This window comes from Sorex fumeus, unplaced genomic scaffold, assembly GCF_029834395.1.
Source record: "Sorex fumeus unplaced genomic scaffold, SorFum_2.1 ptg000047l, whole genome shotgun sequence".
Classification (NCBI taxonomy): domain Eukaryota; kingdom Metazoa; phylum Chordata; class Mammalia; order Eulipotyphla; family Soricidae; genus Sorex; species Sorex fumeus.
In genome coordinates, this window is record NW_026606104.1 from 37,240,578 (window position 1) to 37,266,730 (window position 26,153).

The 26,153-nt window shown below is 50.8% G+C and overlaps 1 protein-coding gene across 1 annotated transcript; it reads right to left on the bottom strand.

Annotated features, from left to right (window-relative positions):
* Positions 1-14,644: 14,644 nt before the first annotated feature.
* Positions 14,645-25,850, bottom strand: PLA2G2C (phospholipase A2 group IIC). Its single transcript, XM_056123660.1, has 4 exons — positions 25,785-25,850; positions 23,669-23,810; positions 21,384-21,487; positions 14,645-14,854 (listed from the first exon to the last, which is right to left on the bottom strand). Exons 1-4 carry the CDS (start codon positions 25,828-25,830, stop codon positions 14,685-14,687), a joined length of 462 nt encoding a protein of 153 aa, XP_055979635.1. The 5' UTR covers positions 25,831-25,850; the 3' UTR covers positions 14,645-14,684.
* Positions 25,851-26,153: the final 303 nt, after the last annotated feature.

Below are 26,153 nucleotides of genomic sequence, written 5' to 3' on the forward strand. Positions count from 1 at the left end.
TCGACTCTCACACATGATTCCTAGCATGCCCTGAAATATAGAAACTAGCCTGAATATTGTTCAAGTTCTTATAATTTGAGTCAATCTTTCCATTAGTGTAATATTAAGGTGATATTATTGACCTAGTAAAAATTGCCTTGTCGTTTGCACTACCAGCATGAAAATAGAATAAAAACACTATTTTATTGCAGTTGAATTTACCAGCTAAAGTAGATCATTTCTTATGTGCCAGATGCTTAAGATTTTAAAAAAAATTACAAGGAATAAAATAATCACTTCATGCATATCAAGCTCAGCAGTATTGGGTGTTTGCTTTTATGAAACATGCACAACATGAATGAACAGCAAACACGAATTGGCAGGGAAATGAGATGGCAGCTGTTTTATGTGAATGCCGTGTCTGGGCAGGGGGTCACTCACAATGGAGCCAAGAGTCTCAGGGACACAGGGCAGGCCCAAGGATCAAACTCAAGGCCTCAGACATGCGAGGCCCACACTCTACCACTGAGACAAGTCACCAGGACCCCGAGGGCTTGATAATATGTTTTATAATAATCTTGCCTAAAAACATTTTCCAAAATGTAAATTAAAAACTTTCAATCTTAGAATTAAACGAGTGAATATTAATGAATTACCTAGGTCATTTCTAAGTAAGATTCAACTCCTGAAAGATTAGTCAGCCTAGGTTTAATCTTATCCACTCTGGTTTCTTAATTTTATCTGGCATAGAAAAGCTAACAAGATTTGAGTATACCAATGAATATAAAAGTTGATTAAGAAGAAATTTATTTCTAGAAACTGAGATGTCGTATTAAAAAAAATTGTTTACCACGGGACCAGAGATACCAAGAGAAATAGTACAGACATAAGGCACTAAACTTTGTATGTGGTCAATCCCAGTTTATCCCTCAAAAAAAAAAGAAGGTCCCTTGAGCATTAACCAGGAGTGGTCCTTGAGCACAGAGCAAGGGTAAGCCCTGACCAACACTGAGCTGTGTCCCCAAAACCAAAAAGCAAAATAAATAACACACACACAAAATGCTTATCTACTATAATTAAACAGATAAACAATGATCAACTTCCTTATTTTCATGGGAAGCTAATATGATTAAGGTTAAGAATTCTGATCAAGGAGCCAGAGAAATAGTAGAGTGTGTAAGATACTTGCCTTGTACACAGCCAACCCAGGTTTGATCCCAGCACCATATATGGTTCCTTGAGCCCACCAGGATTGATGCCTGAGCACAGAGCCAGGAGCATGTCCTGAGCACTGCTGGGTGTTGCCCAAAAACCAAGAAAAGAAAATAATCCTAGTCAATATTTTGAAATAAAGCTATTACAAATGATAAAGATAAAAAATCTTTGTGAAAAAGTATGCAGGATTATTCATGACGCCAAAATATGGAAACAAGCCAGATGTCTCTCGATGGGTGATGACTGCATAGGGAAGCTGCGGTGTGTACACTCAGTGGAATGCTAGTTGGCTATTAAAAAATGATGAAACTATGCCTTTTGCAACCACATGGTTAGAATTTGGGGTGATTACGCAAAGTGAAATAAGGGAGGAAGTAAAGGACAATGGCATGATGACTTTCCTTATGTGGAATATAACTAACCAAAACCACTGGCAAAATAGAAAAAACTAACACGTATACCCTGTGAAAACGATGCTCGTTCCCGAAGGGGAAGGGGAAGAAGGATGGGAGCATCTGTGGGAGAGGTCGTTCAGATCAGTTGATGACACTGGGACTCTGGTGGTGGAGCCTTTTAATGACTCACATGTGTTGCTATGTCCTGGAAATGGATAGTATTGTAAATTTGATGGTATATCAATTAAACTTCATTTTTTAATTTTTTAAAAAATTTTAATTTTTTTTGACATTTTTCTTCATTTTCATAAAATAGTTCACAATAGTTCATTACAGATAATATTCAAACACCCACACCACCAGCAAGCATCTTTCCACCACAATAAGAGGGAAGTGTGTGAAGGTTGTTGTAGTTCATTCTGGGGCCATTTAAGCCCGTATATAAGAGAATACAAGCAAGGATGTTAAAACCAAACAAATGTGTGCTGCTTTAGGTACATCAGTGGGCTAGAGTATAAGAGGTTGCTCAGCCACAAATGCAGCCGTGCGCTCCAGGAAATACTGCACCACTCTCTTCCGGGAGCTTTATTTTATAGTCTCTGGATCTTGGCCATTGATGAGATTACATGGCTCCAGGGGCGATTTAAGGGTGTGACTACTAAAGCTACTAGAAATGGGGGAGCTGGGTGGAGGAGGCCCAGTCCCGATCCAAGCAGGCTTGGAGATCTCATCCACGTGTCCCACATACCTGAGTTTCCCTGCCGGTTCCTTCATGGGTGAGGCTGGTCTGAACCTGTGGAGAGTGGCCTTGAGCATGGATGTGGCTGGATTCTGGAGGTTTTCGGCTGCTGGGGTTCTGCTTGGGGCAGGAAGGGAAACTCAACCCGGCCCCCTCCGAGGTGCCCCGGTGAAGACAGCCTGGTGCAGGGTCAGGAGATTCTGCCAAACTTCATTTTTTTAAATAAGAAAAATCTGTTTAAATGAAGTTTTGTTGTTGTTGTTCTTAAGGGAAAAGAAAAAGAACCAGGTTTTTTCCTCAAACAGTTGATTGCTTAAAGATTGTTCCAAAATGAAAAGAGGAAAATACAGGACAAAATATTTTGAGTGATTACAGAAAATTGTGGTGGGTTTGTGGCAAGGAAATGTTATATGTAGTCAAGCTGGCTGAGACTAAATGGCCTATTTATAAGGAGTTTTAAAATGAGTCCAGTAGTCTACTGATGTAAAAGTAATATGCAGTGAAAAACACCACGCTTTCCTGATGAATAGTCAGCTTTCAATAAAACATTATGGGGGGCTTTTTTTCCTTTTTGGGTCACACCCAGCGATGCTCAGGGGTTACTCCTGGCTCTGAACTCTGGAAATAGGTGCTCAGGGGACTCTATGGGATGCCGGGAATCAAACCCAGGTCGGCAGCATGCAAGGCAAATTCCTTACCCACTGTGCTATCGCTCCAGCCCCTATGGGAGGCTTTTCTTTCTTTCCCCACTTTTACTTTTTTTTAAATATTTTTTATTGAATCACTGTGAGATACAATTACAAAGTTTTCATGATTTTCAGTCATAAAATGATAGAACACCCATCCTTCCACCAGTGTACATTTTCCACCACCAATATCCCCAATATCCCTCACGCCACCAGCACCCAACCCCACTCCTCTTTGGCAGACAATTTCTTCTCACTCTCTCTGTATTTTGGGGCATTATAGTTTGATATATATATATATATATATATATATATATATATATACTGAGAAGCCATCATGTTTGGTCCTTTATCTGCTTTCAGCACACATCTCCCATCCCAAGCAATCCCTCCAACCATCATTGACTTAGGGATCCTGGAGGCTTTTCTTTACCTTTTGAGTAAATCACCTGGGGGAACAAAGGTGGAAGATTTCCTGAGTTATGCTAACCATTTTTCAGGATATTGACTATTTTAAAGAACTCATATTTCTTTTTGTAGCACTGCACTGTCCTCCCATTGTTCATTGATTTGCTCGAGTGGGCCCAGTAACATTTCCATTGTGAGACTTTGTTGTTACTGTGTTTAGCACATCGAATACGCCACGGGCAGCTTGCCAGGCTTTGCCGTGCAGTGAGATACTCTCGGTAGCTTGCCGGGCTCTCTGAGAGGGGCGGAGGAATCGAACCCGCTCGGCTGGGCTGGCTGCATGCAAGGCAAACACCTTACCGCTGTGCTATTGTTTCTTCTTAGCTTAAAAATACTCGTTTTTGTCTTCCTTTGCTTGAATTTTATGTTTTTACCCATCTCAAATCAAATCCCACATGCAAATTTTGATCTTGAACAGATCTTGAGCAGTCCTTTCAAGAGGATCCCTGGAAAATCTCAAAGGATTTGTTCTTTTACTAAGTGAAAAGAGTGATGATAAAAATAATTTGGTTTATTTGACATGTTTAATTGCACAAAAGGTATTTCAAATGCTTAACTTTCCCTGAGTTATATTTGTACATCTAAACATTTTTAATACAAATATTTAAACATTTATGTGTAATTCATAGAAACGTTGTCTTTGTCCTTGGTGTAATGCTATGAGTCATAATTTCAGTTATTATATCAATCTGTCCCGACAGAAACAACTATACTTCCTTATCTATGGTGTCGTAAAAACTCCCATCAGATATCTACCCATTCAAATTAAGTCTCTTGTCATTCACAGGTTGATCTTCATCTCCCCTGATACATTCCTGAAAGTTCCTTCAAGCAGGAAAGGACCAGAATGTGTTGTGCTTGGCAGCAAAGACTGTATCAGAGACTCAGAGAAGGGGCAGGCACTCTGGGGTACCAGCTTCTGTTGACACTGAAGATGAATTTCTACTAGTAGGGAAGCTGATGGGTTTAGCAAGCGGTGAACTCTAGATCCGGTGGCAGCACAAGAATTAATTGCCTAGTTCTGAACTAACTGATGAAGGATGATAGGTTTTTGTTCAGAACAGTGCTGATTCTTCAATCTTCTATTTTCTGGATTTAAGGCACACCCTTTTCTTTTCCCTTAAGCTATCTGTGAATCATGACAATTGAGCAGATTATGCTCTTACAAACAGATATAAAAACATTCGTCTCTTCTCCCTTCTCCATTCCTCCAAATTTGAAATATCTGAAGGAGTGTTCTTATTTCATGGTGCTATAGTTATTTACATAAGAGTCGGTTTTCTTAAGACAGGACATAATTGGAAACATTGGTTATATTACCACGGCTTGACTAGAATATCCTATTTGAGAGTGATGTGCCTAGAATACAATTGAATGAATTAAGGTTGATATCATGAAGCCAGAACAGAGAAATCCTTCGGAAACACTTCCCTGGTACCTGGCTTACAGGGATCTCAGCCTTACCGCTGAGAAAGGAAGGTTATTTCCCAATAGAAACAGGAGACTTACACCATGGGAAACTTGATAGAAGAAAAATGCACATAAATCTATTAAGTATTATTTTTTAAAAAAATCTAGCAGTGAAATCTTGCCTTGGATTCCTAAACTTTAGATGCTTTTAAAAGTCAAATCTGAGATTCCTTATGAAAGGTTCCAGCAAAGCATTCCACAAAGGCCTACGTAGAACTGGGCAAATGACTCAAAGGGCTTCTGTGTGTGTTTTGCACACCAGAGACCTGGGTTCAGTCCCTGACCCCACATTGCTTATAACATGGCTGGGAGCAACCCCTGAGCACTCTGAATAGCTCCTGAGCACAGCTAGGAGTGATGTTCCAAAAGCAAGCAAAAGGCCTATGTGGTCAGTTGCTGCTCTTGCTGCCATGTGCAAATTATCATGCCAACTAGAATGTGATCAGGCTTATTTACAAAGAGGAATCTCAAAGGATGGGGAGATGGGCTGAAGAGGAAATACATCCAGCAGAATGCCTGCCTTGCACGTTGGTCAAGCAGAGTTTGATCCTGGCACCACATATGGTCCCTAAACCTTGCCAGGAGGGATCCCCGAGCACGGGGCCAGGAGTAAGCAGTGAGTACCTCAAGTGTGTCTCTCCCAAAGATTTTCAGAAAGAACGGGCATGAACTGGTGAGACAGTCCAGGGTTAAGGCTCTTGCCTTGCACGTAGCCCACTGGGTTTGATCACATACTGGAGCACCATCAGGAGTGATCCCTGAGCACAGCTGGGCTCAAATATCAAAACAAACAAAACCCCAAACGGGTGAGGCACAGTTAGTTTGGCGATCATCGTATAGAGACAAATGTTTAGCTTCAGTGTGAAGCACTTTCGTGGGTTATTTTTCCAAGATCCAAATATGACTCTCCAATGTTTCCCACTGTGCCCCGCCCCTCTTCACAGAGCTTGTCTGAGAATTGCCCAGAGTCTTTCCTCTCTCCAGATGCCCCGTGAGTGGAAGGCAACACATCCATGCTCTCCTCGGGGGATACTGATGATACCATCCCCAAAGACAGCCATATTGAGAAATAGCTGCACAGAGGCTGCACTGTTGACCAAATCACTGGGAGGGGCTTATTCAGCTCAAGGGATCACAACAGTTGTCCTCCAGAGTCAGACTTTTCCCATGATTCCTCCCTGCTTTCCCCTGGCTTTCGTAGACATTTCATTTGAATGCCCGTGTTTCACTGCCCTTCACCCTTCAGCAGAGCTCTGCTGCCACTGGGTCTTCATGGATGGTTCCCACTTTGCAGGAGGCGGGAGGAACCAAGCCATGCTCAGGGCTTGCTCCTGGCTCTGTGCTCAGAGATTATGACTGATGAGTGGGGGGAGGTATATGGGGTGTTGGGGACTGAACCCAAGTTGGCCCCATGCAAGGCAAGTGCTGTACTATCTGCTGTACCTCTGGCCCCCTTCAGAGATGGTTCTGCTGGTCATCAACAAACAAAAAGTGGTGAAAAGAGAACTGGTCTCCTTGCTCAGAAGAAAAAGTGTCTCTTCTCTCCTTGGACAGGAGGAGGGACCAGCAATGACCCTCTGCTTGACCAAGCTAATGTTTCTCCACAAGGCCCAGGCCTGGAGCTTCTGTGTCCACACAGTCACAGATCAGATCACAGATCATCCTGTTATTCATCGATTGCCTCGAGCAGGCCCCAGTAACGTCTCCTTCATCCTAGCCCTGAGATTATATTCAAGGCTCTTTAGGAGAATGAGACCCATCATTGTTACTGGTATTTGGCATATTGGGTACGCCATGGGGAGTTTGCCAGACTCTGCCGTGTGGGCAGGCGACATTCGGTAGCCTGCCAGTTTGTCAAAGTAGGAATGAGATGTCATAATAAGATGTCGCACAACCGCGAATGCGGCTGCGCGGTTCCGGGAGCTGGTTTTTATAGTCTCTGAGTCTTGGCCACTGATGGGATTACACGGCGCCAGGGGGCCAGTTGTTGGGTGTGACCCCCGCCTACTGGAATTTGGAGGATCTGGGTGGAGGATGCTCGACTCCAATCCGAGTAGGCTTGGAGATCTCGGCCCCGGAACCCACGTGGCTTTGTCCCTCTGCCGGTATCTTCAGGTGTGCGGAGAGTGGTCTCAGCATGGTGGTGGCTGGTCCTGGCTGTGTCCACACAGTACCACCCAGTTTCAGCAGAAATCCAACTATTTCAGTTCCATGAGGAGCCCCACCCACCCTTAGTATCAGATCAGATTTGCTCTTACTTGCCCCAACTCCCCACCTAATCCCTGATCACCCTGGCCCTTTCCCAGCAAGAACCCTGGAGGACTGGTCAGCAGAAGCTCACCTCCTCGCTTGGTAATTTTCCATCCACCAACTTCGGTTCCTTCCTCTTCCCCTCAAGCCATCAACCCTTTGTATGATTCAGAAATTAGTTCTGTTCTAACTGGGGACTCTTTGCCCTGTGGCAATCGATCTTGATTAACATCTGTTTTGCCACAGAAACCTCTGATTTTTCTGCAACACCCCTTCTTCAGCTTAAGGTTCCCTTCCTCCATTTTTTGGAGTCCGTGTTCCCCAGAACCCGCTGGAGTGGCTGCCAACTCTTTTCTAGAACTCGGGTGACACCTAGTGGCCATCGGTTCAACATCAGTTGACTAGTTCGACGCTCACTGAAGCCTTGCAGGTACCTGTGCCATTCCTCTGCTCCCTGAATGAACAGAGGGACCCTCCATCCTCTTGATTCTGAGGAGAGCAGGAGGAAATAAGCAGTATCGCCGCCACCTTATCCTAGACGCCCATACTGCCTCTCCCAAGAAGCAGATAAACATAATTCTTATTTCTGCTACTCCTGGGCCACTTGATCACTTGACTTCCCGTTAATCGTCGATTTGCTCAAGTGGGCGCCAGTAACGTCTCCATTTGTCCCTGTTGCATGCTAGTGTAGCCCAATGGCGTCTGTTCATTCTAGGAATGCGAAGAGCCTCAAACTGATCATTCATGATCTTGATGAAGAAGTCTGACCATCTGGTAGGTGGGCGGCCACGTGGTCTTTTGACGTCCCGTGGAATCCAGTCAGTAACGGCTCTAGTCCAGCGGTTGTCTCTAAATCTCATTACGTGTCCAGCCCATCTGATTTTTGACGCCTTGGCAAATGAGGCAGCGTCCCTGATTCTTGATTGTCGACGGAGGTCGGAACTCCGGATTCTTTCTCTCATTTGAGTGAAACATGATACTCCAAGCATAGCTCTTTTTAATTCCTCTTTGGGAGACCTGAATAGTGTTCTCATCCTGTTTGCGTAGGGCCCAGGTCTCTGAGGCATATGTTAATGCAGGAAGAACAGTGGAATTGAAGAGATGTGCCCCGGACCCGGAGGTTATTCATCTTCTTAGCTATTTCTTTGAAGCTCTTGAAGGCGTTCCAAGCCACTCTCTTCCTCCTGCGCAACTCAGGTGCCAGGTCATTCATCATGTTGACTTCTCGACCTAGGTACACATAACTGTTGCATTCGGAGATGGTTGTTCCTTTGAGAGCGAATGGAGCATCAGGAAGGAGGCTGTTTCTCATAAACATTGTCTTTGTAAGATTCAGCTGTAGTCCGACCTTTTCACACTCACGGTCGAAGTCGGCCAGCATTTGTGCCGCTTGGCTAATGTTTGGTGTTATTAGAACAATGTCATCAGCAAAACGGAGGTGGTGTAGTTGCTGACCATCTATCTTCACTCCCATTCCTTCCCATCCCAGTCATCGCATGATGTTCTTGAGGGTGGCACTGAAGAGTTTCAGTGAAATGGTATCACCCTGCTGAACCCCTCTCTTGACATCGATGATTACTTCTTTGTAGAATGGTGAGATCCTGGTAGTGAATCCGTAATACAGCTCACAGAGGATCCTGATGTATTGGGCTTGAATGCCCTGATTGGCTAGGGCTTCAATGACCGCTTCCATCTCAACAGAATCAAAGGCCTTCTTTAAATCAATGAACGTTAGACAGAGAGGCATCTTGAACTCCCGAGAAGCCTCAATGAGCTTGGTTATCGTGTGGATATGGTCGATGGTGCTGAATCCTTTGCAGAACCCGGCTTGCTCACATGGTTGTCCTTCATCTAGTGTTCTGCCAATCCTATTCAGGATGACTTGAGCGAGCAGCTTGTAGATGACAGACAATAGGCAGATTGGGTGATAGTTGCCAATGTCGTGGATGTCTCCCTTCTTGTACAGTAGTACAGTCCTGCTGGTTTGAGAAGGATGAGAAAGGAGAGGCTGATAAAATCTCAAGGCCGAAGTAGGCTGCCAAAACGAAGGAAGACAAAAATGATTGTCTGTACTTTCAATGCACGTACGCTAGTATCGGATGCATCTATCGAGGACCTGATGGTACAAGCGTGAAAGATCAAGTGCGACATCATTGGTCTGACCGAGACAAGAAGGCACCAATCACATCACGCAGTTTTCAACACTGGAAAACCAGCAGGAGCACTTGACCTTGAACAATTTGACCCTTGACCTTGGGCACGTGGCTCCGTCCTCAGCCTCCCAAGTTTCCCCTACTGTGTTATGTGGGCGCTGGGGATGACAGGAGGCCATGGATGCAAATCCTCTTCCCCTGGCATGGGGCCTGGCATACAGCATGGAAAGTTCCGTTGTCTCAGCGTTGGTAAGTGAGGTCCTTGGGTTGGCATGTTGGGCCAGAGGCCCTTGGAGCCAGATTGGCAAACAACCATAGATAGCAGGAAGGAGGAACTGATAGAACATGCACGGGGACATTCTCTCCCCCTGGGAAGTTGGCAGAAGCAACGCTGTGGTTCAGCAAAAGAAATCTGTCTCCTCCATGTGGGAGTGAGGACCAGAGAGAGAGATCACGAGTGAGCAAGAGAGAGAGAGATGGAAGGAAGAGGAGAAGGAGCCCTAGGACTGTTCTGCTACTACCTCAAACCCCCAGAGAGGCCCCTGGCACCTGCCCAGCTTTGATCTCAGGAGAGCCGGATGCCAGCCCCCTGTGGCACTGGGACTGAAGGCACAGGTGGCCTTTGACCTCCCCCTGACACAGGAGACAGTGTTTGATTCCAGCCAGCCTGACCTCGCCTACCTTTCTAGACCCTCTTTTTTTCACCTGTGAAACTGGGCTGTATAACTGCTGGCCTTCCTGTGAAAAATCCCAGGACCCTAAGAAGAAGCGGCCCCAAAGATGTTCAAAATACAGGGGTTTTGTTACAGAGCGGAAATGGGCTTGGAAGGCCTTGTGCAAAGCCAAGCTCTGTCCAGTTGCTGTCCCTGACCGCCCGCCCCCTTACTGCCCAGTCTGCTCCAGTATCACCCCTGCATCACAGCATCCTGCTCTGGTCCCAAGTATGACCTGTCCACTACACTCCTCCCCCCCAACTCTCTCCCACCCCAGCTGCTTACACAGAACCCAGAGCCTTACCCAGAAACCTTGTCTAGCCAACTCTTCTTCACCTCAATCTCTAGCACCACAGGCTTAACTCAACTCTCTGTTCCCACCCCCCACCCCCGTTCCTGTGAGCCGAGGTTTCTGTCTCTATGTCTGGGTCTCTAGGGGCTCCGAGAAGCATGTCTCCACTGAATCTGAGCCCAGCCTTCATCTCCCTGGAATGAATGAATGAATGAATGAATGAAAACACACAATGATTCTGGCTTGATCCGATGCAGAAGCTAGGCATGACCTCCACTATCTAGCAGAACCTCTGGGGTCACCCACCCCCCTGGTCCTTCTTGTCCCAGATTTCTTCTGCATAGCAGAACCTCAGGGCAGGCCCATGTCCCTGCTCTGCCACCTGCCAGCTCTATAGCCTAGAGCCAGCCCTTTCCCTACTGAGCCTGGTTAACTGGGGACTTTACCAGTCTCTGCCTGTAGGGGGTGCACGTAACTTGGGTGCAGACATGCCCCTGTGCCTGGGCCTGGTGAGGGCTCACAGCGCCAGCTACTGAGGCAGCCTGGACTCCCCACCTCCCTTCCTCTGGCTCAGGGCCCTGGCCCGCCCTCACCCCCCAATTCTTTGTTGTCTAGTCCCAGCACACTTTACTTGGGGTATTTGCACACACCTGGCTCCAGTGTGCAGAGATGATCTCTGTCGTGGCGCTGGGGGTCCCACATAGCAGCGCTGCAGGGACCTCGCTCAGAGCACGTGACCCACCAGGGCTAGAGCCTGTAGTCACACACAGGCCAGGCAAACGCTTATCGCCACAGGGGCATCAGGCCATCTGGGTGTGGTTGGGGTTCCCAGGGAATTTCCTGATGCTTGGACGGCCAACCGCCAGCCCGTGCACTCATGACCCACAAACCCACAAAACTCACTCCCCGCCGCACCCCAGCTGACTGCCCTTCCATGGCTCGCCGCCACACGCCACACACCCCACATCTGCTCAGCCTTTCCCGGCTTTGCAACTATCCCGGGAGTGTGAATGGGGGAGGGAAGCGCAGCCATGGCAGCACGGGAGGGGGGCCTGAGCCAACACCTCCCCCCTCCTTGGTGTTTGAGGCCCAGCCAGATCTCACAAGGCGCAGCTGATGGGAACTGCAGTCAGTCGGAGAGAACTACAGCAGCTTTCAAGGCTGGCTCCTGTGGACTCCAGCAGCACCAGGGGGTAAAGGGAAGGAGGATGACTGAGTCCCCAGTACTGCCAGGCCCACCCTCCCAGCTCTCTGTTGTGTGGGCTATGCCATTCATTTGGCCCATAATGACACTCGCCACGAGGCTGAGCTGACCAAGGTCCTGCTGGTGAAAACCTGCAGGTGGCTCAGAGCACCAGGACACCCCTCTCCCTTCGCCTCCTTCCTCCGCTCCACATGTACTGTTGCCAAGATCAAGTCCAGACTCCTAGGAGTTCCCATGTGTCCATGTGGCTCTCATGGGCATGGTTTTTGTTCACTCAAAAATCAGCACCTCGGGGCTGGAGAGATAGCACAGCGGGTAAGGCGTTTGCCTTGCACGCGGCTGACCCGGGTTCAATTCCCAGATTCCCACATGGTCCCCTGCGCACCGCCAGGAGTAACTCCTGAGTGCAGAGCCAAGAGTAACCGCTGTGCATCGCCGGGTGTGACCCAAAAAGCAAAAAAAAAAAAAAAAAAAAAAAAAAAAAAAATCAGCACCTGATAGAAAAAGGACCAGTATGATTACTCTGGACAAGAACTGAGTGTTGAAAGTGGGTAAATATAGCACTGTAGCACTGTCCTCCCATTGTTCATTGATTTTCTCTAGCGGGCCCAGTAACGTCTCCATTGTGAGACTTGTTGTTACTGTGTTTGGCATATTGAATACGTCACGGGTATCTTGCCAGGCTTTGCCGTGCGGGTGTAGCTTGCCGGGCTCTCCGAGAGGGGTGGAGGAATCGAACCCGGCTCGGTTGAGCCAGCAGTTTGCAAGGCAAATGCCCTACCACTGTGCTATCTGTATTGCAACCCATAATGTTCAAAAGGAAAAAGAGAGAGACAGAGAGACAGAGATAGAGACAGAGATAGAGACAGAGAAGAAACATGTTTGCCATAGAGGTGGGGGCGGGGAGTGGAAGGAGGGAAATGGGATATCATGAAGAAAAATGTACACTGGTGAAGGATGGGTGTTGCAACGTTATATCACTGAATCATGAGCACCTTTGTAACTGTGTCTCTCACTGTGATTCAATTAAAATAAATAAAAATTAAAAATAAATAAAACAGCACCCCATATTCCCTGCTTCCCACTTTGAGCTAACTTACAAACTTCCTTCACATTCCACATTCTCTTATGACTTCAGGGTGTTCAACATATTGATATACAGATAGATTTTTGGTCAGTGAGCGACCAAAAATTAAAAAGAGTGAAGGACAAAGATTCTTGCCTTCCTGAGCTTACCTCCTAGCGGGGGGAGATGATGGATATAGCTGACTGCTTTGAGGGGCTGAGGAAAGAGCCAGAACGAGAGGCTCGGCTCAAGAATACAAAAACCAGGTGGAGGGGGCGGCAGGAGAGAGCAGGGTGTCAGTGTAAATCAGCTTAGAAGGTGAGGAGCTTTCTCTCACGGGAGCTGGAGAGATAGGACAGTGGGGAAGGCACTTGCCTTGCACACCGCTCACCCCGGGGCCTGAAGACTGATCCCTGAGCATGCTTGGTGTTGTCTCCAGAGGAAAAAAAGAAGGTGAGATTCCAGAGGTGGGACTGGCCACGTGTGACCGCTCCCCCTTCCCGGAGGGAACTGGCAGGGAGTGGCCGCAGGAGTGGGGTGCTGGTGTAAGGGACAGTGGGAGGTCAGGGCAGTGGCAAGGAGGAGTGCAGGAGAAAGTTGGGAAGCTGAGGTCCAGGAGGGCAGGTGTGGGGTCTGCGAGCATGGGAAGGAGCATTAACGCTCGGGGGCTAATGGGGACCCGCCAAGGGTGTGAGCTGAGGAGTGACGCCGTCACCTACCAGGCATGGGGCCGGCCAGCTCTTGTGCTGGCAGCTCTCACGTCCAACAGTGGCAGCTAGAGGATGGTTAGAATGGTCCAGTCGCCCACGTGTGAGGTGATGGCGGACACCACGGGGGTGAGACGCAGTCAGAGGCTAGCTTCTCCCCCTCTTGTTTATTTTTTTTTAACACGTACACTTTGCTGAGCTTTTAAAAACACACAATCTAAATATATTCCGAAGGTAGTGCCGACAGATTGAGTGTGGGAGGTGAGCTGTAGGAAAGGGTCATGCAGGTTGCTGGAGGCCGGGCGGAGACGAGCCTCTTGAGGAGAGTTGGGTGGCAGAGCTTGTGTCCAGCCACCTTCTGTCCCTCCAGCGGGAGACCCTGCGCACCCCAGGTGTCTCCCAACTCCTTCCAGTGCTCAGAGGAGCTGACAGAGCGCAACATCCCCACCCCCACCCCCAGGAAGCCCTGTCAGACCTCCCAGAAGTTCCCAGGGTTCTTGTCCCCCAAATCAGCCTCATGACCAGCATTTCCTGGCGATCAGTTGCCAGGAACTGACCTCTGCAACTGACCTCTCTGTTCCCCCTGGTCTGAGAGTGACACGGTGTTTGCTGTGTCTTTGTTCTCCAGAAAAGGAAAACCAGAAAGTCAGAATCCACCCAGGTCAGATCACTCTCGTGTTTATTAGCATCAAACTCGGAGGAAAACCAGGGGTTGGGAAGTACAGGCAGTTGGGGTCTCTCCCATGGCCTTTCTCCACTTCTTTGGCATTCTGGACCCTGACATTCAGTGACAGCAGTGAGTCATGCTGACGTCTCCTGAGAGGTGAAAATGGGGACACGCTTTTCCAAGGGAGGGCTTTTAGAGGCCAGAACTCGGGCAAATGAGAAACTAACTCCAAAACCACTTTGTGGGTGCTTCATGGAGGGCCACGAGCCCCTTATCCAGGATGTCTGCTTTGCTCCCAGTCGGAGCTGGGTTTGGGATCTATTGCTCAAATCTACTTTTCATGTGGACGCTGTGGGGGAGGGGGCATGGAGAACAGACCCTGTGCTTCCCCTTCCAGGACACTGGCTGGGAAGGGCGAGACATTCCTTGGCCAGTGTGTTCTGTTGTTTCTCAGCATGCACTGCTCTCAGGGGCATCTCGTTCTGTCTGTTCGAGGTGCAGGGCTATTGTCTTTTCCTATAGCTGATGTCCAGCACTCCCAGTGCTGAGTGACAAAGGAGCACCCTAGGCCCAGGACAGAAGTGAGAACTGCAGGGACTGGAATCTACTGGAGATGGGAGGAGCTTTTCCACAAGAGGGTCCCAAGGCAGGGGCTGGCCGACAGGTGACCCGCGGCTGCCCTAGCACAGAGATCGCTTTGTGCCACAGTAGGGCCGGCTGGAGAACTGGGTGAAGCTCTTCTTATAGGTGGGCAGGTTCTCTCTGAAGCAGTACACAGACCGCTTGTCACACTCGCAGGCCCTCAGCCCACACAGGCAGCCGCTGACGCTGAGGCCCAAGGCACATTCACCTGCAGAGACACACAGGGTCACTCAGTTCCCATGCTACCCATCCCTGGGATTGAACTCTAAGGCTGGGGACAAGACAGTTATTGCAATGAGGTGAAGAACTGAAAACAGTGAAAAGAGAAAGGAATGAAGCTGGGAGGCCTGGGAGGTAGGGCAGGAGTTTGGCCCATGCCTTGCACGCCCCTCATTCAAGTTCTATCCCCGGCACTGCACAGCCTTACCAGGTGCAGTCCTGGAGGTCCCCAGATTGCCAGGTGTGGCCCTGGAGACTCCAGCACGGCCAGGTGTGGGCCTGGTATTTCCTGATACCACACAGTCTGAGCAGCGATATATCATTAGGCCCTAGCATGGAACCACCTTTGCACCCAAATAAATAAAACTGGAGTCTCTTCTCCCCAAGCCCTTCCCCACTCTCATGAGTCACCTGTAGCGGCCACAGAGCGCGCTTCTTGGGCTAAGGCCAGGCCACACAGCGAAGCCTGTCGCTCCCGCCTCTCGTCCCCTGCCACTTTACTATGGTCAGCAGGACTCAGGACATCACTGGCCCTTCTGCTCACCCAGCAGGACCTGCACCCACACCCTTGCTCTGCAAAGGCGTCCCTCCTACTGAAACTTTCAGGCAGGCAGTTGCCCGATGCCCCCCCTACCTGTGCTCCCCACAGCCAGCCCCCAGCAGTCACGCTCTCCCCTCTGCTCCCTCGGCTCAGCCGCTGCCCAGTCCCATCACTGTGGGTTCTTCCATGAACCTCCTTTTCTGTTTCTTCTTATGGTAGAGGCTATACCAGTGGCATGGGGAACCCAGGAACACTCTTGGTGAGGCTCCAGCCAGTAGTATTTGGGGCCCACCAGGATTACCCCTGGTGGTAAACTGGGTGATTCTCTGAAGGGGGGCTCCCCAACACTCCCCAGGGGCCCTGGAGCCCAGGAACCTGACGGTTTGGTGCCTCAGGCCATCAGTGTGATGTTTCTCAGGCCGAGGAACTATGCCTCGTAGTGCCATGGCTGAGGATAGGACCATGTAAGGGGACCTTTGTCAGGGGCCAAAGGACAGGCAAAGGGGCCCAGCACACACAAAGCCTGGGCTGTGATCCTCGAACCATCTTTCTGCTCAACTGGGTGCTTGATAAGAGAAAAACAGGATCAGTTTCACTCTCCTTCTCAAAGCCCTGCTGTGGCTTCTGCTCTCTGGAGGAGACAGTCCAAGCTCTTGTCGTGAGGCCCAGTGCAATACTACAGCAGGCATGGCACTTGCTTGGACCCAGGTTCAATCCCTGGGATGCCATATGGTCCCCCGAACAGGAGTAATTACACCTCCAGGAGTAATTTCTGAGCACATGACCCAGAGTAACTCCTGAGCATTGCCAGGTATGGTCCCAGGAAACACAGATTATTGCCGTGAGCCCCAAAGCAGACTTGTCTTGCCCTGCCTTGACCAGCTGCTCCTTCCTCATGGCTCACCACCCTCCCCCAACTATGCCAGGCATGCCCACCTCGGCCTATGCCTCATGTCTTCCTCGGCCCTACCCCAGAGCCTGCGCTGTTCTCTCCGCCTAAAACACTTCTCTCCAAGGTCTTCAAGGGGCGGAAGGCATCCCGCTTATTGGCTCGTGGTAAAAATCTCTTCCTGACTTCCTGATCTAAAGTTCCCTCTAGGTCAGGCACTCTCCTTGCATGCAGCTGACCCCGGTTCAATCCCCAGCAGAGCCTTTGCCTGTCCCCCCAAATCCCGCCAGGGGCCACTCCTGAGCCCAGAGCCAGGAATAACCCTGAATATCACCAGGTGTCACCCAAACACTCTCCTCCCCAATTCAACAAAGTAAATCAAGTTCTCTCTCTCTCTCCAGCCACCCTTCCTCACACCCCGCCCCTCCCCTGCCCTTTACTTCACTCAAGCTTTCCTTTCCATGACCTCGTGTTCTCTTTATCTACTTGCCTGGCCCTGTGTCTTCTCTATAGAGTGTAAGCCCTACAGTGAGGCAGTGACTTGTCTGTCCTGTCCATCAGGATCACAGGCAGCATCCAGAACAGGTGCTCAGGGTGGGTAAACCTCCAGGGCCTCTGGGAACAAGTGTCTGCCCTTTGACTGAGTCACCACTAGGCGGCGCTCTCCAAACCAGAGGGCAGCGCTCTAGCAGGTTAAGGCACAGCGCCCTCAGGCACAGCATCCCTCACTAGATGGGGACTTCACAGCAGTTCCGCTCTCCTTGGAGGCGCTGGCGTGAGGATGGGAGGCAACCAGATACCCAGGGCTGGCGTTAGTTAAGTCAACTTCGGGCTTGGCATTTACAAAGCAGTGAGATGCATAAACGCTCCAAAAGCAAGCAGGGCTCTTGCGTTGTTTGCCAAGGAGTGACCAGGCTGTGCCCAGCACGGACAATGACCTGGGGGGCTGTGGGGTAGGAGGGGGGTGATAAGGAGGGAGCCTGGACTTGCCAATCTGGAGAAAGATACCCCCTCTTAAGTCGGCCCCGTGCTGGCTAGAAAGCCTATTTGTTTCCCTCCCTCCCTCTCATGCGTCCACAGTTCCCCCATGCTGTCCGCCCACGTCTCCTTGGTGACTTGATTTCTTAAGACATGCCGACACCCACCCTCCGCTCCAGCTGCACCCTCCACTCAGCCCCAGGAAGTGTGCTGGGGTGTTCACGCCTCTGGCCTCAGTGCCTGCCTCGCGCGCTATTTATTCCGGGAGCCTGGAGCACCTTTGGCCTCCCACTCCCCCCTCACCATCTGTGAGAACCCTGCATGATCCAGCTCCCTCAGGAAGCCCCTGGAGGGCCTCTCTCCCCTGCTGCCTCAATCCCTCACTCGCCTCCGCTGACCCCGGCCCCGCCCGAGAGGCTGCAGGGGTCTACCAGGACCCACTAGCTCTTCTGAAGGGTCCTCGCAGGGTCAGGCCCTCTGGGCTGGAGGGTTCCCATGCCATTCATCCAACTTTGTTCTCCTCCCCACAGGGGCTGGCCCATGCGTGGTCATACCAGCTGTGACCTCTCTAGAGGCCTACAGGTTACACATTCTACCTGGGCCACCCCCCTGCCTTTTCTCTGCCCCTTCCTGCTCTCTCATCACTATCTTTTGCTCCGCTTCTTTTTTTTAAGGACCGTACTCCTGGCTCTGCACCCGGGAACTACTCCTGGCAGTGCTCAGGGGACCATATGGATTGCTGGGGACCGAACCCAGGTCTGGCGCATGCAAGGGAAGTGCATTACCAGCTATGCTATCGCTCCAGCCCCCATCTTCTGCCCCTCTCAGCGTGGTCTTTCCCTTCTCCTCTTCCTTCCCCTCGCCTCCCTCCCCCTTTCTGGCTTAGTCTTTGGTGCTTCCCAATGCCATGTTCTCTCCTGCCAGTCAATGCTCCTTCTGGCAGCGGGTTCCATCCCCGAGCCTCCTGGAGCTGTGAAAAGAAAGACCGAGGCTGGAGAAAGGCCATCTTTCGACACCACCTTTGAAATCCTGTCAAACTCCAGGTCCCACCTCTTCTATTTTGCTAATGGAAAAACTGAGGCACAAAGGGAGGACTTGACCACTTCTGAGTATCCTTCATCCTTTCCTGAAAGACTCTCAAATGAGGAGGCCAAGCCAGGAGGCCAAGCCAGGAGGCTGAGCTGCCAGTCTGCCTAGCCAGGCTCCTCCAGGGTGCCCGACACCCCTCCCTCCCAGTTCACCTGTCTGCCTTGAGCTCGGATTCTTTAGCGTGTGTCCAGCTGATCCCACCTCGGGGGTGCTGAGAGACAGCTCACCTGCAAGGGGCCCCAGTCCCAGCATCCCCCATCGGGGCCAGCCCGGCAGACAACGAGGTTCTCTGGCTGCTTTAGGCTTCACTCCCCTCCTCCGTCAGCAGATCCTCTCATTCGCATCCAAACAGACCCAGCAGCTGATGCGTCCCTCCACTTCCTCAGCCCCATCCCAGCCGGGGCCACGTCTCCCACTGCCCCTGAAACAACCCCCACGCCTCTGTTGCTCCTGGCCTTCTCTGCTGCGTGGCCGCCTGACTCTGATAAGCCAAGGGTGAGCATATACTCCTCTCCTGCTTACAGCATTGGAGGGGACCCCTTGACTGCAGGGAAGGCAGGTCCTCCACCAATCCACCCCACCACCCCACACTCTGCCCTGGTGCCCAGCAGCCTCTGCATACCCTCCCAAGCCCTCTGCTCGCCCCCCATCGCCGCCCCCCAAGGCCTCGGGAACAAACCATCTCCTGAGAGAGGCCTTCCTCCATGCTTAAAGCCGCTTTCCTTCCCAGCCCTGGCACTCATCATTCTTTTTTCAGCAACATGTCCCTCCCTGAAAGTACTATATTTTATGGCTCGGCTGGGGTCTCCAGCTCTTCTGGACAATGGGGCTGCTTCACCACGACTGACCCCCTCCACCTCAGACACATAGCAAACACTCAGTCCCTACCAGCCACTACTGGCCACTTGTCCCTGGACACAGAGAAAAGGCTCTGTCCCTGTGTGACGAACACCCTGGCCGGCCTGATATGGCCCATGGGGGCAGCAGAGGAGCCCTCCCCGGAAACAGGGACCCAGCTCTCCTCCCAGCTGTGCTTCCTGCAGACTTTAGGGGCCCAGGCAAGGATTTTCTCTTCTCCATGCCTATTTCCTCACAAATAGGGGTGGGGGGGGCCTTTTGAGATGCCCAGGATCGAACCTGGGTTGACCACTTGCAAGGCAAACACCCAACCCACTGTGGTTTCATGCCGGCCCCATTCTGCACAACTCTTCCAGGCCTTACCCATTCATCCCCTCACCAGAGACTGAGTTCCTAGCACGTGCCTGCCCCCCGGAAGGAAACTGGGGGTACAGATCTGAGCATACCAACCCCATGCTGCGTAGCTCCAGGGGCCCCAACGCCGCAGGCTCTCTGGGAACAAGGACCCTGCTCAGATCCCTGCTCCCTGCTCTCGGCTACTGATCTCATATCCCGCTTGGGAACACAGGACACATCAACAAGCAGTACAGGAGGTGGAGACACAGGCCAGGAGAGAAAGAGGGGGGCATGTCACAGAGGAGGGGCTATGAGGAACAAACGAGGGGCAGAGGGAGAAAGACTTCTGCACAAGACCCTCTCTAGGGGGTACCATTTTCAACCCAGTTAGTTCCCTTGGGCAGCGGGGGATGCCAGAGAGTCCGAGATGGAGGGGACAGTGGCACCTGCTGATTGGAACCCTGGTTGGCCTCCCACGCCCCGTGCCACCCCCCACAATACATGTACGGATGTGTGGGTGCCGTGGGGTGGCACAGCTGGCTGATCTTAAAGTCCCTTGCAAATGTCACATACTTACATAAGTCCCCTCAAAGCAGGAATCACAACCTCACTGCCAGAGGGTAGCCTTTACTCTCCCCCGCCTCCCCATCTTAGAAAACTGGCCTCTGGGCTTGACTTCCAGAACCTTCTCTGTACTGATCTTCCAGGGACCTTTAGAGACAGGGAGGGACCAGCTGCTCCCCCCACCCCGTCCTTGCCTGTTCACCACATGCACCCCAGCAGCCACTAGCTGCTAGGCAACCTGTGCAAGATTTCAGAAGGCTCAGCTGGGTTAACCCTCGCAGGGAGGACAGCCCTCAGCCACGCCGTGACAGTGATGGGGTGGGGAGTCCAGGCAGAGACCTTTAACTCTTTAAACAATTAACAGCCTGAGATGGGGTTGGAGGTGGGGGCACCGTAAATATATTGGAGATGCCTCCAAGAAATCCCGCAAGCACAATAAAGAAAATAAAAATGGATGCTTCTCTACCAAAGAAAGGAGAAAAGAAACTCAGAGGGAGCAGGACCCCCCTGGAAGACTGTTGGCTCGGCTCTGGCTGGAGGCCTGCAGGTGACAGCTCAGGCAGGTGGGCAGGAGACAGTGCGGGATGGTCCTTTCCCCACCCACGTGCCCACCGCCCTCCACAGCACCCCTGTCTTCCTCCTCAGGCCTGGGGGCTCCGAAAGGGGGTTGCTAGAAGCAGCAAGACACACTTGGTCCTTGAAGACTGCTGCCCAAAGGCCCATCCATTCAAACCATTGGCTCCACTGGGCAGGCCCCTGAGCCTCCAGGGTCCCTGGTCTTCAGGACACTCTGTCTCTGATCATGTGTAGGGTATTGGGAGCCAGCCCTGCTTTGCTGGACTCTTGTCCCCTTGCTCACTCTCACCCTTCATCCTCTTCCTCAAACAGCTTCCGCTTTCTGGCCTCACCTATTTATTCTGCTGTCTCCCATGGTGCCTATCACAGTGTTCGACATGCATCCACCCTTGACAAATATTGGTGCAACTCTTATTAACACATGACAGATCTAAGGAGGAATGTTCCCAAGAGCCACCGTTGCCAAGCGAAGCTGCAAGGCTGGAGGTAGCCTCCAGGCAACACCTATTTACTGAGCACCTACTACGCCCCCCTCCCGCCCCCCAGGCCTGGATGAGTCACCAGGAGGCAGGACAGACCAGGGAAGAGAGCCAGGACTCCAGCTCTGACCACTGCAACAGCTGCTCCCCTTCGGAGGCACTTGGAAAAAAACTCTGGGTTCAAAGCATTTCCCTCCAGGCTACTCACAAAACACAGAGCCGTTGACCAGGTGGAACTGGTAGTTGTTCAGCACAGGCTGGCAGCCGCCCTGCTTCAGCTTCTCATAGCAGCAGTCATGGGTCTGGCAGCACCTGGAGCCAGACAGGAGAGACACAGGCTTGACCTGGGGCGGGCACCAGGGAAAGAGACTGAGCTGAGGAGAGCACTTAGGTGCAGGAAGGCAGGAAGTAATCCCCGGCAGAGTCAAAGATTACTAAGGGGCCAGAGAGGGAGGGAGAGGGGGTGGGGGGGGGGAGAGAGAGAGAGAGAGAGAGAGAGAGAGAGAGAGAGAGAGAGAGAGAGAGAGAGAGAGAGAACTGAGGCTAAAGTGCTTGCCTTACACCCAGCTGACCCCCCAAAGCACTGGAGGAGTGACCCCTGAGCACCATCAGGTGTGGTCCAACCTCCTCTTCCCACCAAATGATAGAGAATAAGGTCTCACTATCAGTTTCAATCTTCTTTGCCCCTCACAAACCCTTGGAAGTGAGAACTGTCCTCTCCATATAAGGGAGAAAGGAGCGGTCACTGCCAAACTAATGAGAGGTCCACTTATTCATTCATTTATTCATGACTTTTCACTGAGCACCTACTACATGCCAGGCTCTGTAAGATTCTCAGAGGAGACCCATTCGATAACAATCATGCACTCCATGCAGCTTTGCTCTTACAAAGCTCTGCTCAGATTTGGGGTGTGTGTGTGTGTGTGTGTGTGTGTGTGTGTGTGTGTGTGTGTGTGTGTGTGTGTGTTGGGGGATCAGGGTGGAACAAGAAGAGAGAATGTGGAGCTGGAGCGATAGCACAGTGGGTAGGGCATTTGTCCTGCACGCGGTTTACCCGGGTTCAATCCCCAGCATTCCATATGGCTCCCAAGCACCACCAGGAATGATTCCTGAGTGCAGAGCCAGGAGTAACCCCTGAACATTGCTGGGTGTGGCCCAAAAAGCAAAGAAAGAAAGAGAGAGAGAGAGAGAAAGAGAGAGAGAATGTTTTGAGGAAAGGGGAAGCATGGGGTGTTGAGGGAAGGGTCTAGAATTTAAACAGGCAAATTCTTGTTACATCCTGACATCATCACTTAGGAGTTTCATGTTTTCATGTTGGGGGCTTTGGTGGGGTGGTCCTTGCTGTCTTCGCCCATCAGAGAGGAGTGAGCACTGGCTGGGCCACTGTAAGGATAAAAGTAGGTTCTGCGCAAGTGTGTCCAGGTGTCTGCAGTAATGAGGGTGTCAGAAGTATCAGTTCCCCTCCAGGGCCCTGAGGTCCTTAGGTTGGAATATTCCATGGTCTCCTGAGCCCAGTTTGGAGGAATCAAGCTCCAGGAGTGATATTTAAACCGCTCTGTCAGGCTGACTTATCCACCCCAGCATGAAAGTGGACTATTGACATTCTCTGATGTACAGATGATGAAAGGGTCCACAAATGCCGTGTGGCACACCCTAGACACCACCACCTACACTTCTTCCAGGACCCTGCACTCCCATTCCCTCCCAGCCTCCCATGAATGTGAGGGCCTGGGACCAGGTCTGTGCCTCATGACCCCATCCAGTTTGGATATCTTTTCCCTGACTCTCTCCCAGAACATCCCTGCATCTGGTCCTGGAGACAGTGAGTAGATCTGCAAGTGTCTACAACACTCCACCTTGGTGAGCTGAGAAATGGGCACATTCTCCATGGGGTCTGGAAATTTGGAAAGGTTTGCAGCACTTTGAACTGAACTCACTACAGAATTGTTGAGGCCTGGCGTTTAAAAACAAACAAACAAAAACAAACAAAAATCCCCACTCCTTCTTCAAATGCCATAAAGTATGGGGGGTCAGGGGTGGAAGTAGCTCCCCAGTCAGGGGTACATGCTTTGTATACACAGGGACCAGGCACCACATGGCCCCGCAGCCCTGTTGGGTGTGGCCCTGAGGATGTGTACATTGAGTTGTCCAGCCTGGTTGGCTGAGTGTAGCCAAAGTGGCTCAAGTTCCCTGAGCACTGCTTGGGAAATTCCATAAAAGGAACTTCCAGTCTCTGACAGTGATGGCCAAGCAACAAGTCCCCATGTGGCTCCCAGGAAAGCCACTGTCCAGGCCCCACATTCCAGAAGCTAGGGAATTGCTGTGCTGGGCTCCTCAGGGCCCACCCTCTGATCGCCCTTCCCTCGCCCTCACTGGAGGGGCTTTTGGACACATGTGTGTAAGAGCCCCTGACGCTCCCTATTGCTTTAAGCCAGAGCCCAGTGCAGAGGGGTGACCCGTGTCGATAGGTAGCCTGGGGGGCCCTTCAATCACCTGTCAGTGTTATCCACAGGGGTCCCTTTGCCTCCGAGTCCACAGTAGCAGCCGTATCCGTAATAGGAGAAGGCGTTGCGCCCCGTGACAAGTTTGACCATCCTCTGAAGCTGCCAGAAGCTGCCATGGGTGGGGCCCAGCACTGCCAAGGAGAAAACAGAGAAGAGGACAGGATGCCCTGGCACTCCCAGCTGAGAGCACTTAATGCGGGAAGAGGGTACCCTGCTGGCAGTGCCCACACAGCTGGGGTCCTCAGTGTCTGCAGCGAGGAATGGGTGAAGGTCCCATTTACTCGACCTCTGAGTGACTCATCCTTGGATCCGACAACAACAACAAAGAATAGGGCGTAAATCACAAAGGTACAACAAGAACAGAACAAGCGAGCAAGTCTGCTCAGGTTACTTGAACAGAAACAGGGTCACAGAAACAATTAGTGAATGTCTGCGTGGAAATTAAATTATATTCATCACTGATTGTGCCAATTATTGCACGTGTGAGCAACCACTGTACATGCTTAATAATGCCTTTTGTAAGGGACACAGAAAAGGTCTGGGTGAACCGTACTCGGGACTTGACCCTTTTTGACGGCAGCCAGGCTGAGCTGGCACGCATAAACTGAGGGCCCTCCTTCTTGTCTCTCCAAGTGCCCATCTGTTTTCTGATCAGATTTCTGTAACACTTGAAGTTACAGGATGGGAACCCAGTGTCCGTGACGCTCAGAACAATGCAGTTCCCTACAGTGGACGAGAGAAGAAAACTGCCACCTGAGGTGAAGACCACTTTTGGGGTCTGAGACAAGGCAAGTGTGGTTCCTACAAATACCATCAGGCCTTTACCAACTCATGGGTAAGCACAGATGTGTCAGGGACAACAGACGCTTCCATTCATGGAGCCAGTGATTTTCACTAATGCCCAGGAAAGCGGGGGCAGGGCGCGGGGCGGCTATGTATACACAAGGATGTTTGTTGCAATAGCATTTGTGATATCAACAAACGGGAACGCCCCACCTGTGCGTTGACAGGGGATAATCACTGAGTGATGCCTTGTAAACATCCCGCCTCTAACTGCAGTATCTCCAGGCAATGAATTTGGAGTAGGTGGAGAAGAAAAAAAAAACAACAGCATGAATTTCGCATCCTATCATGCTGTCTGATTTCTCTTTTGCAATGAACCGTATTCCTTCTCTATTAAATTGGTGTGTGTGTGTGTGTGTGTGTGTGTGTGTGTGTGTGTGTGTGGTGTAAATTGTAAATCTTAGGAGTATCTACAACGAGGAAAAGCAAAGACTTGCAAGACTTTTCAGGCAAAGGTCTGGAAGGAGGAAGGATGAGCAGGAGTTTTCCACATCACACTCACTTATTTTACTTTTCTTTATGAGCATATATTTTGCCATAAACTGAAAACAAAAGATGGAACTTTAGAAAGAAAACTGGAGTTGAGGGTCCCCTCTGAGACCACGGCTTTGGGGATGGGGGCATGGAGAGAGGCTGCTTGGAAACCCCAGGGAGCTACAGAAGACTGTACATGGTCCCCTACCCTGCTCCCCAACACTGCCCCCCTCATGAGCTGAAAACTACAAATTCCATCACTCACAGGGAAAAGGAGTCTTATTTTTGCCATGTTGACCTGGAACCCAGTAGTATTTCTACCCAGCTAAAAATTCTACTCCAGGAATCAAACCCAAGAGTCCAAGACTTTCCCATCAGCCCCAGCATTGCTTCCGCTTGGGTCTGTAGGACCAGCTTAAGTCTCCAGCCACACTGCAGAAGAAACAGCGGCATCTCAGGAGCATCACTCCAGATGTCACTGGAACACACATAGCAAATTAAATAAAGGCAATCAGCATCCAAAAGGAAAAAAAGACAGCCCCTCACGTGTGCATGTGTACACACGTGCATGTGCATGTGTGTGGTGACAGGTGGTCGTCTGATGCCCTCTCTCTTCCTGGATGGTGAGCAGCTTGGGGTTTTCAGGAAGTTTCCTGAGTTCCCAAGACTGGGACCAGTCCCAGTTTTGCAGGACAGAGAGAGAAGGACAATTGGGGGAGCCTGGGCACTCCAGAGAGGGCAGGGGAGGGGGTAGCCCTGAGCTCACCCCCTCTTCCTTCATCACTTACAGCAGGAGATGAAGATCACCAGAAGTCCAAGGGCCTTCATTCCCATGGAGACGGGGGTCCAAGTGTCACACTCAGAGTCCCGTCAGCTTGCTGGGTGAGCCAAAAGAACTCCTGTTCAGAGGAGACAGGCCCAGAGTGAGGCAAGGCGGCGTGGGTGGGAGAGCCCCAGCTATAGTAGCAGCCCCAAGAGCTGAGGAGGATCCGAGCAGAGAGCCCCTTCTTAAGTTGAGTTAGCACTCAGTACTGTGCCTTTCCTATGTGTGGACCTCAGTGTGTGGACAAGTAGAAGGGTCCCTTGTTCAAAAGGTTTAAGTATGGTGTTTTGCTTTTAATAAAATATATATATATATATATATATATATATATATA

What these genes read in the sequence shown, in the direction of transcription:
- PLA2G2C (XM_056123660.1), bottom strand. Translation starts at nt 25,830, where the DNA reads ATGGGAATGAAGGCCCTTGGACTTCTGGTGATCTTCATCTCCTGCT. An exon ending in GGTGATCTTCATCTCCTGCT is followed by an intron (nt 23,811 to 25,784) that starts GTAAGTGATGAA and finishes TCTCCTTGGCAG; the next exon opens with TGCTGGGCCCCACCCATGGC. An exon ending in CCTGTGGATAACACTGACAG is followed by an intron (nt 21,488 to 23,668) that starts GTGATTGAAGGG and finishes GTCTGGCTCCAG; the next exon opens with GTGCTGCCAGACCCATGACT.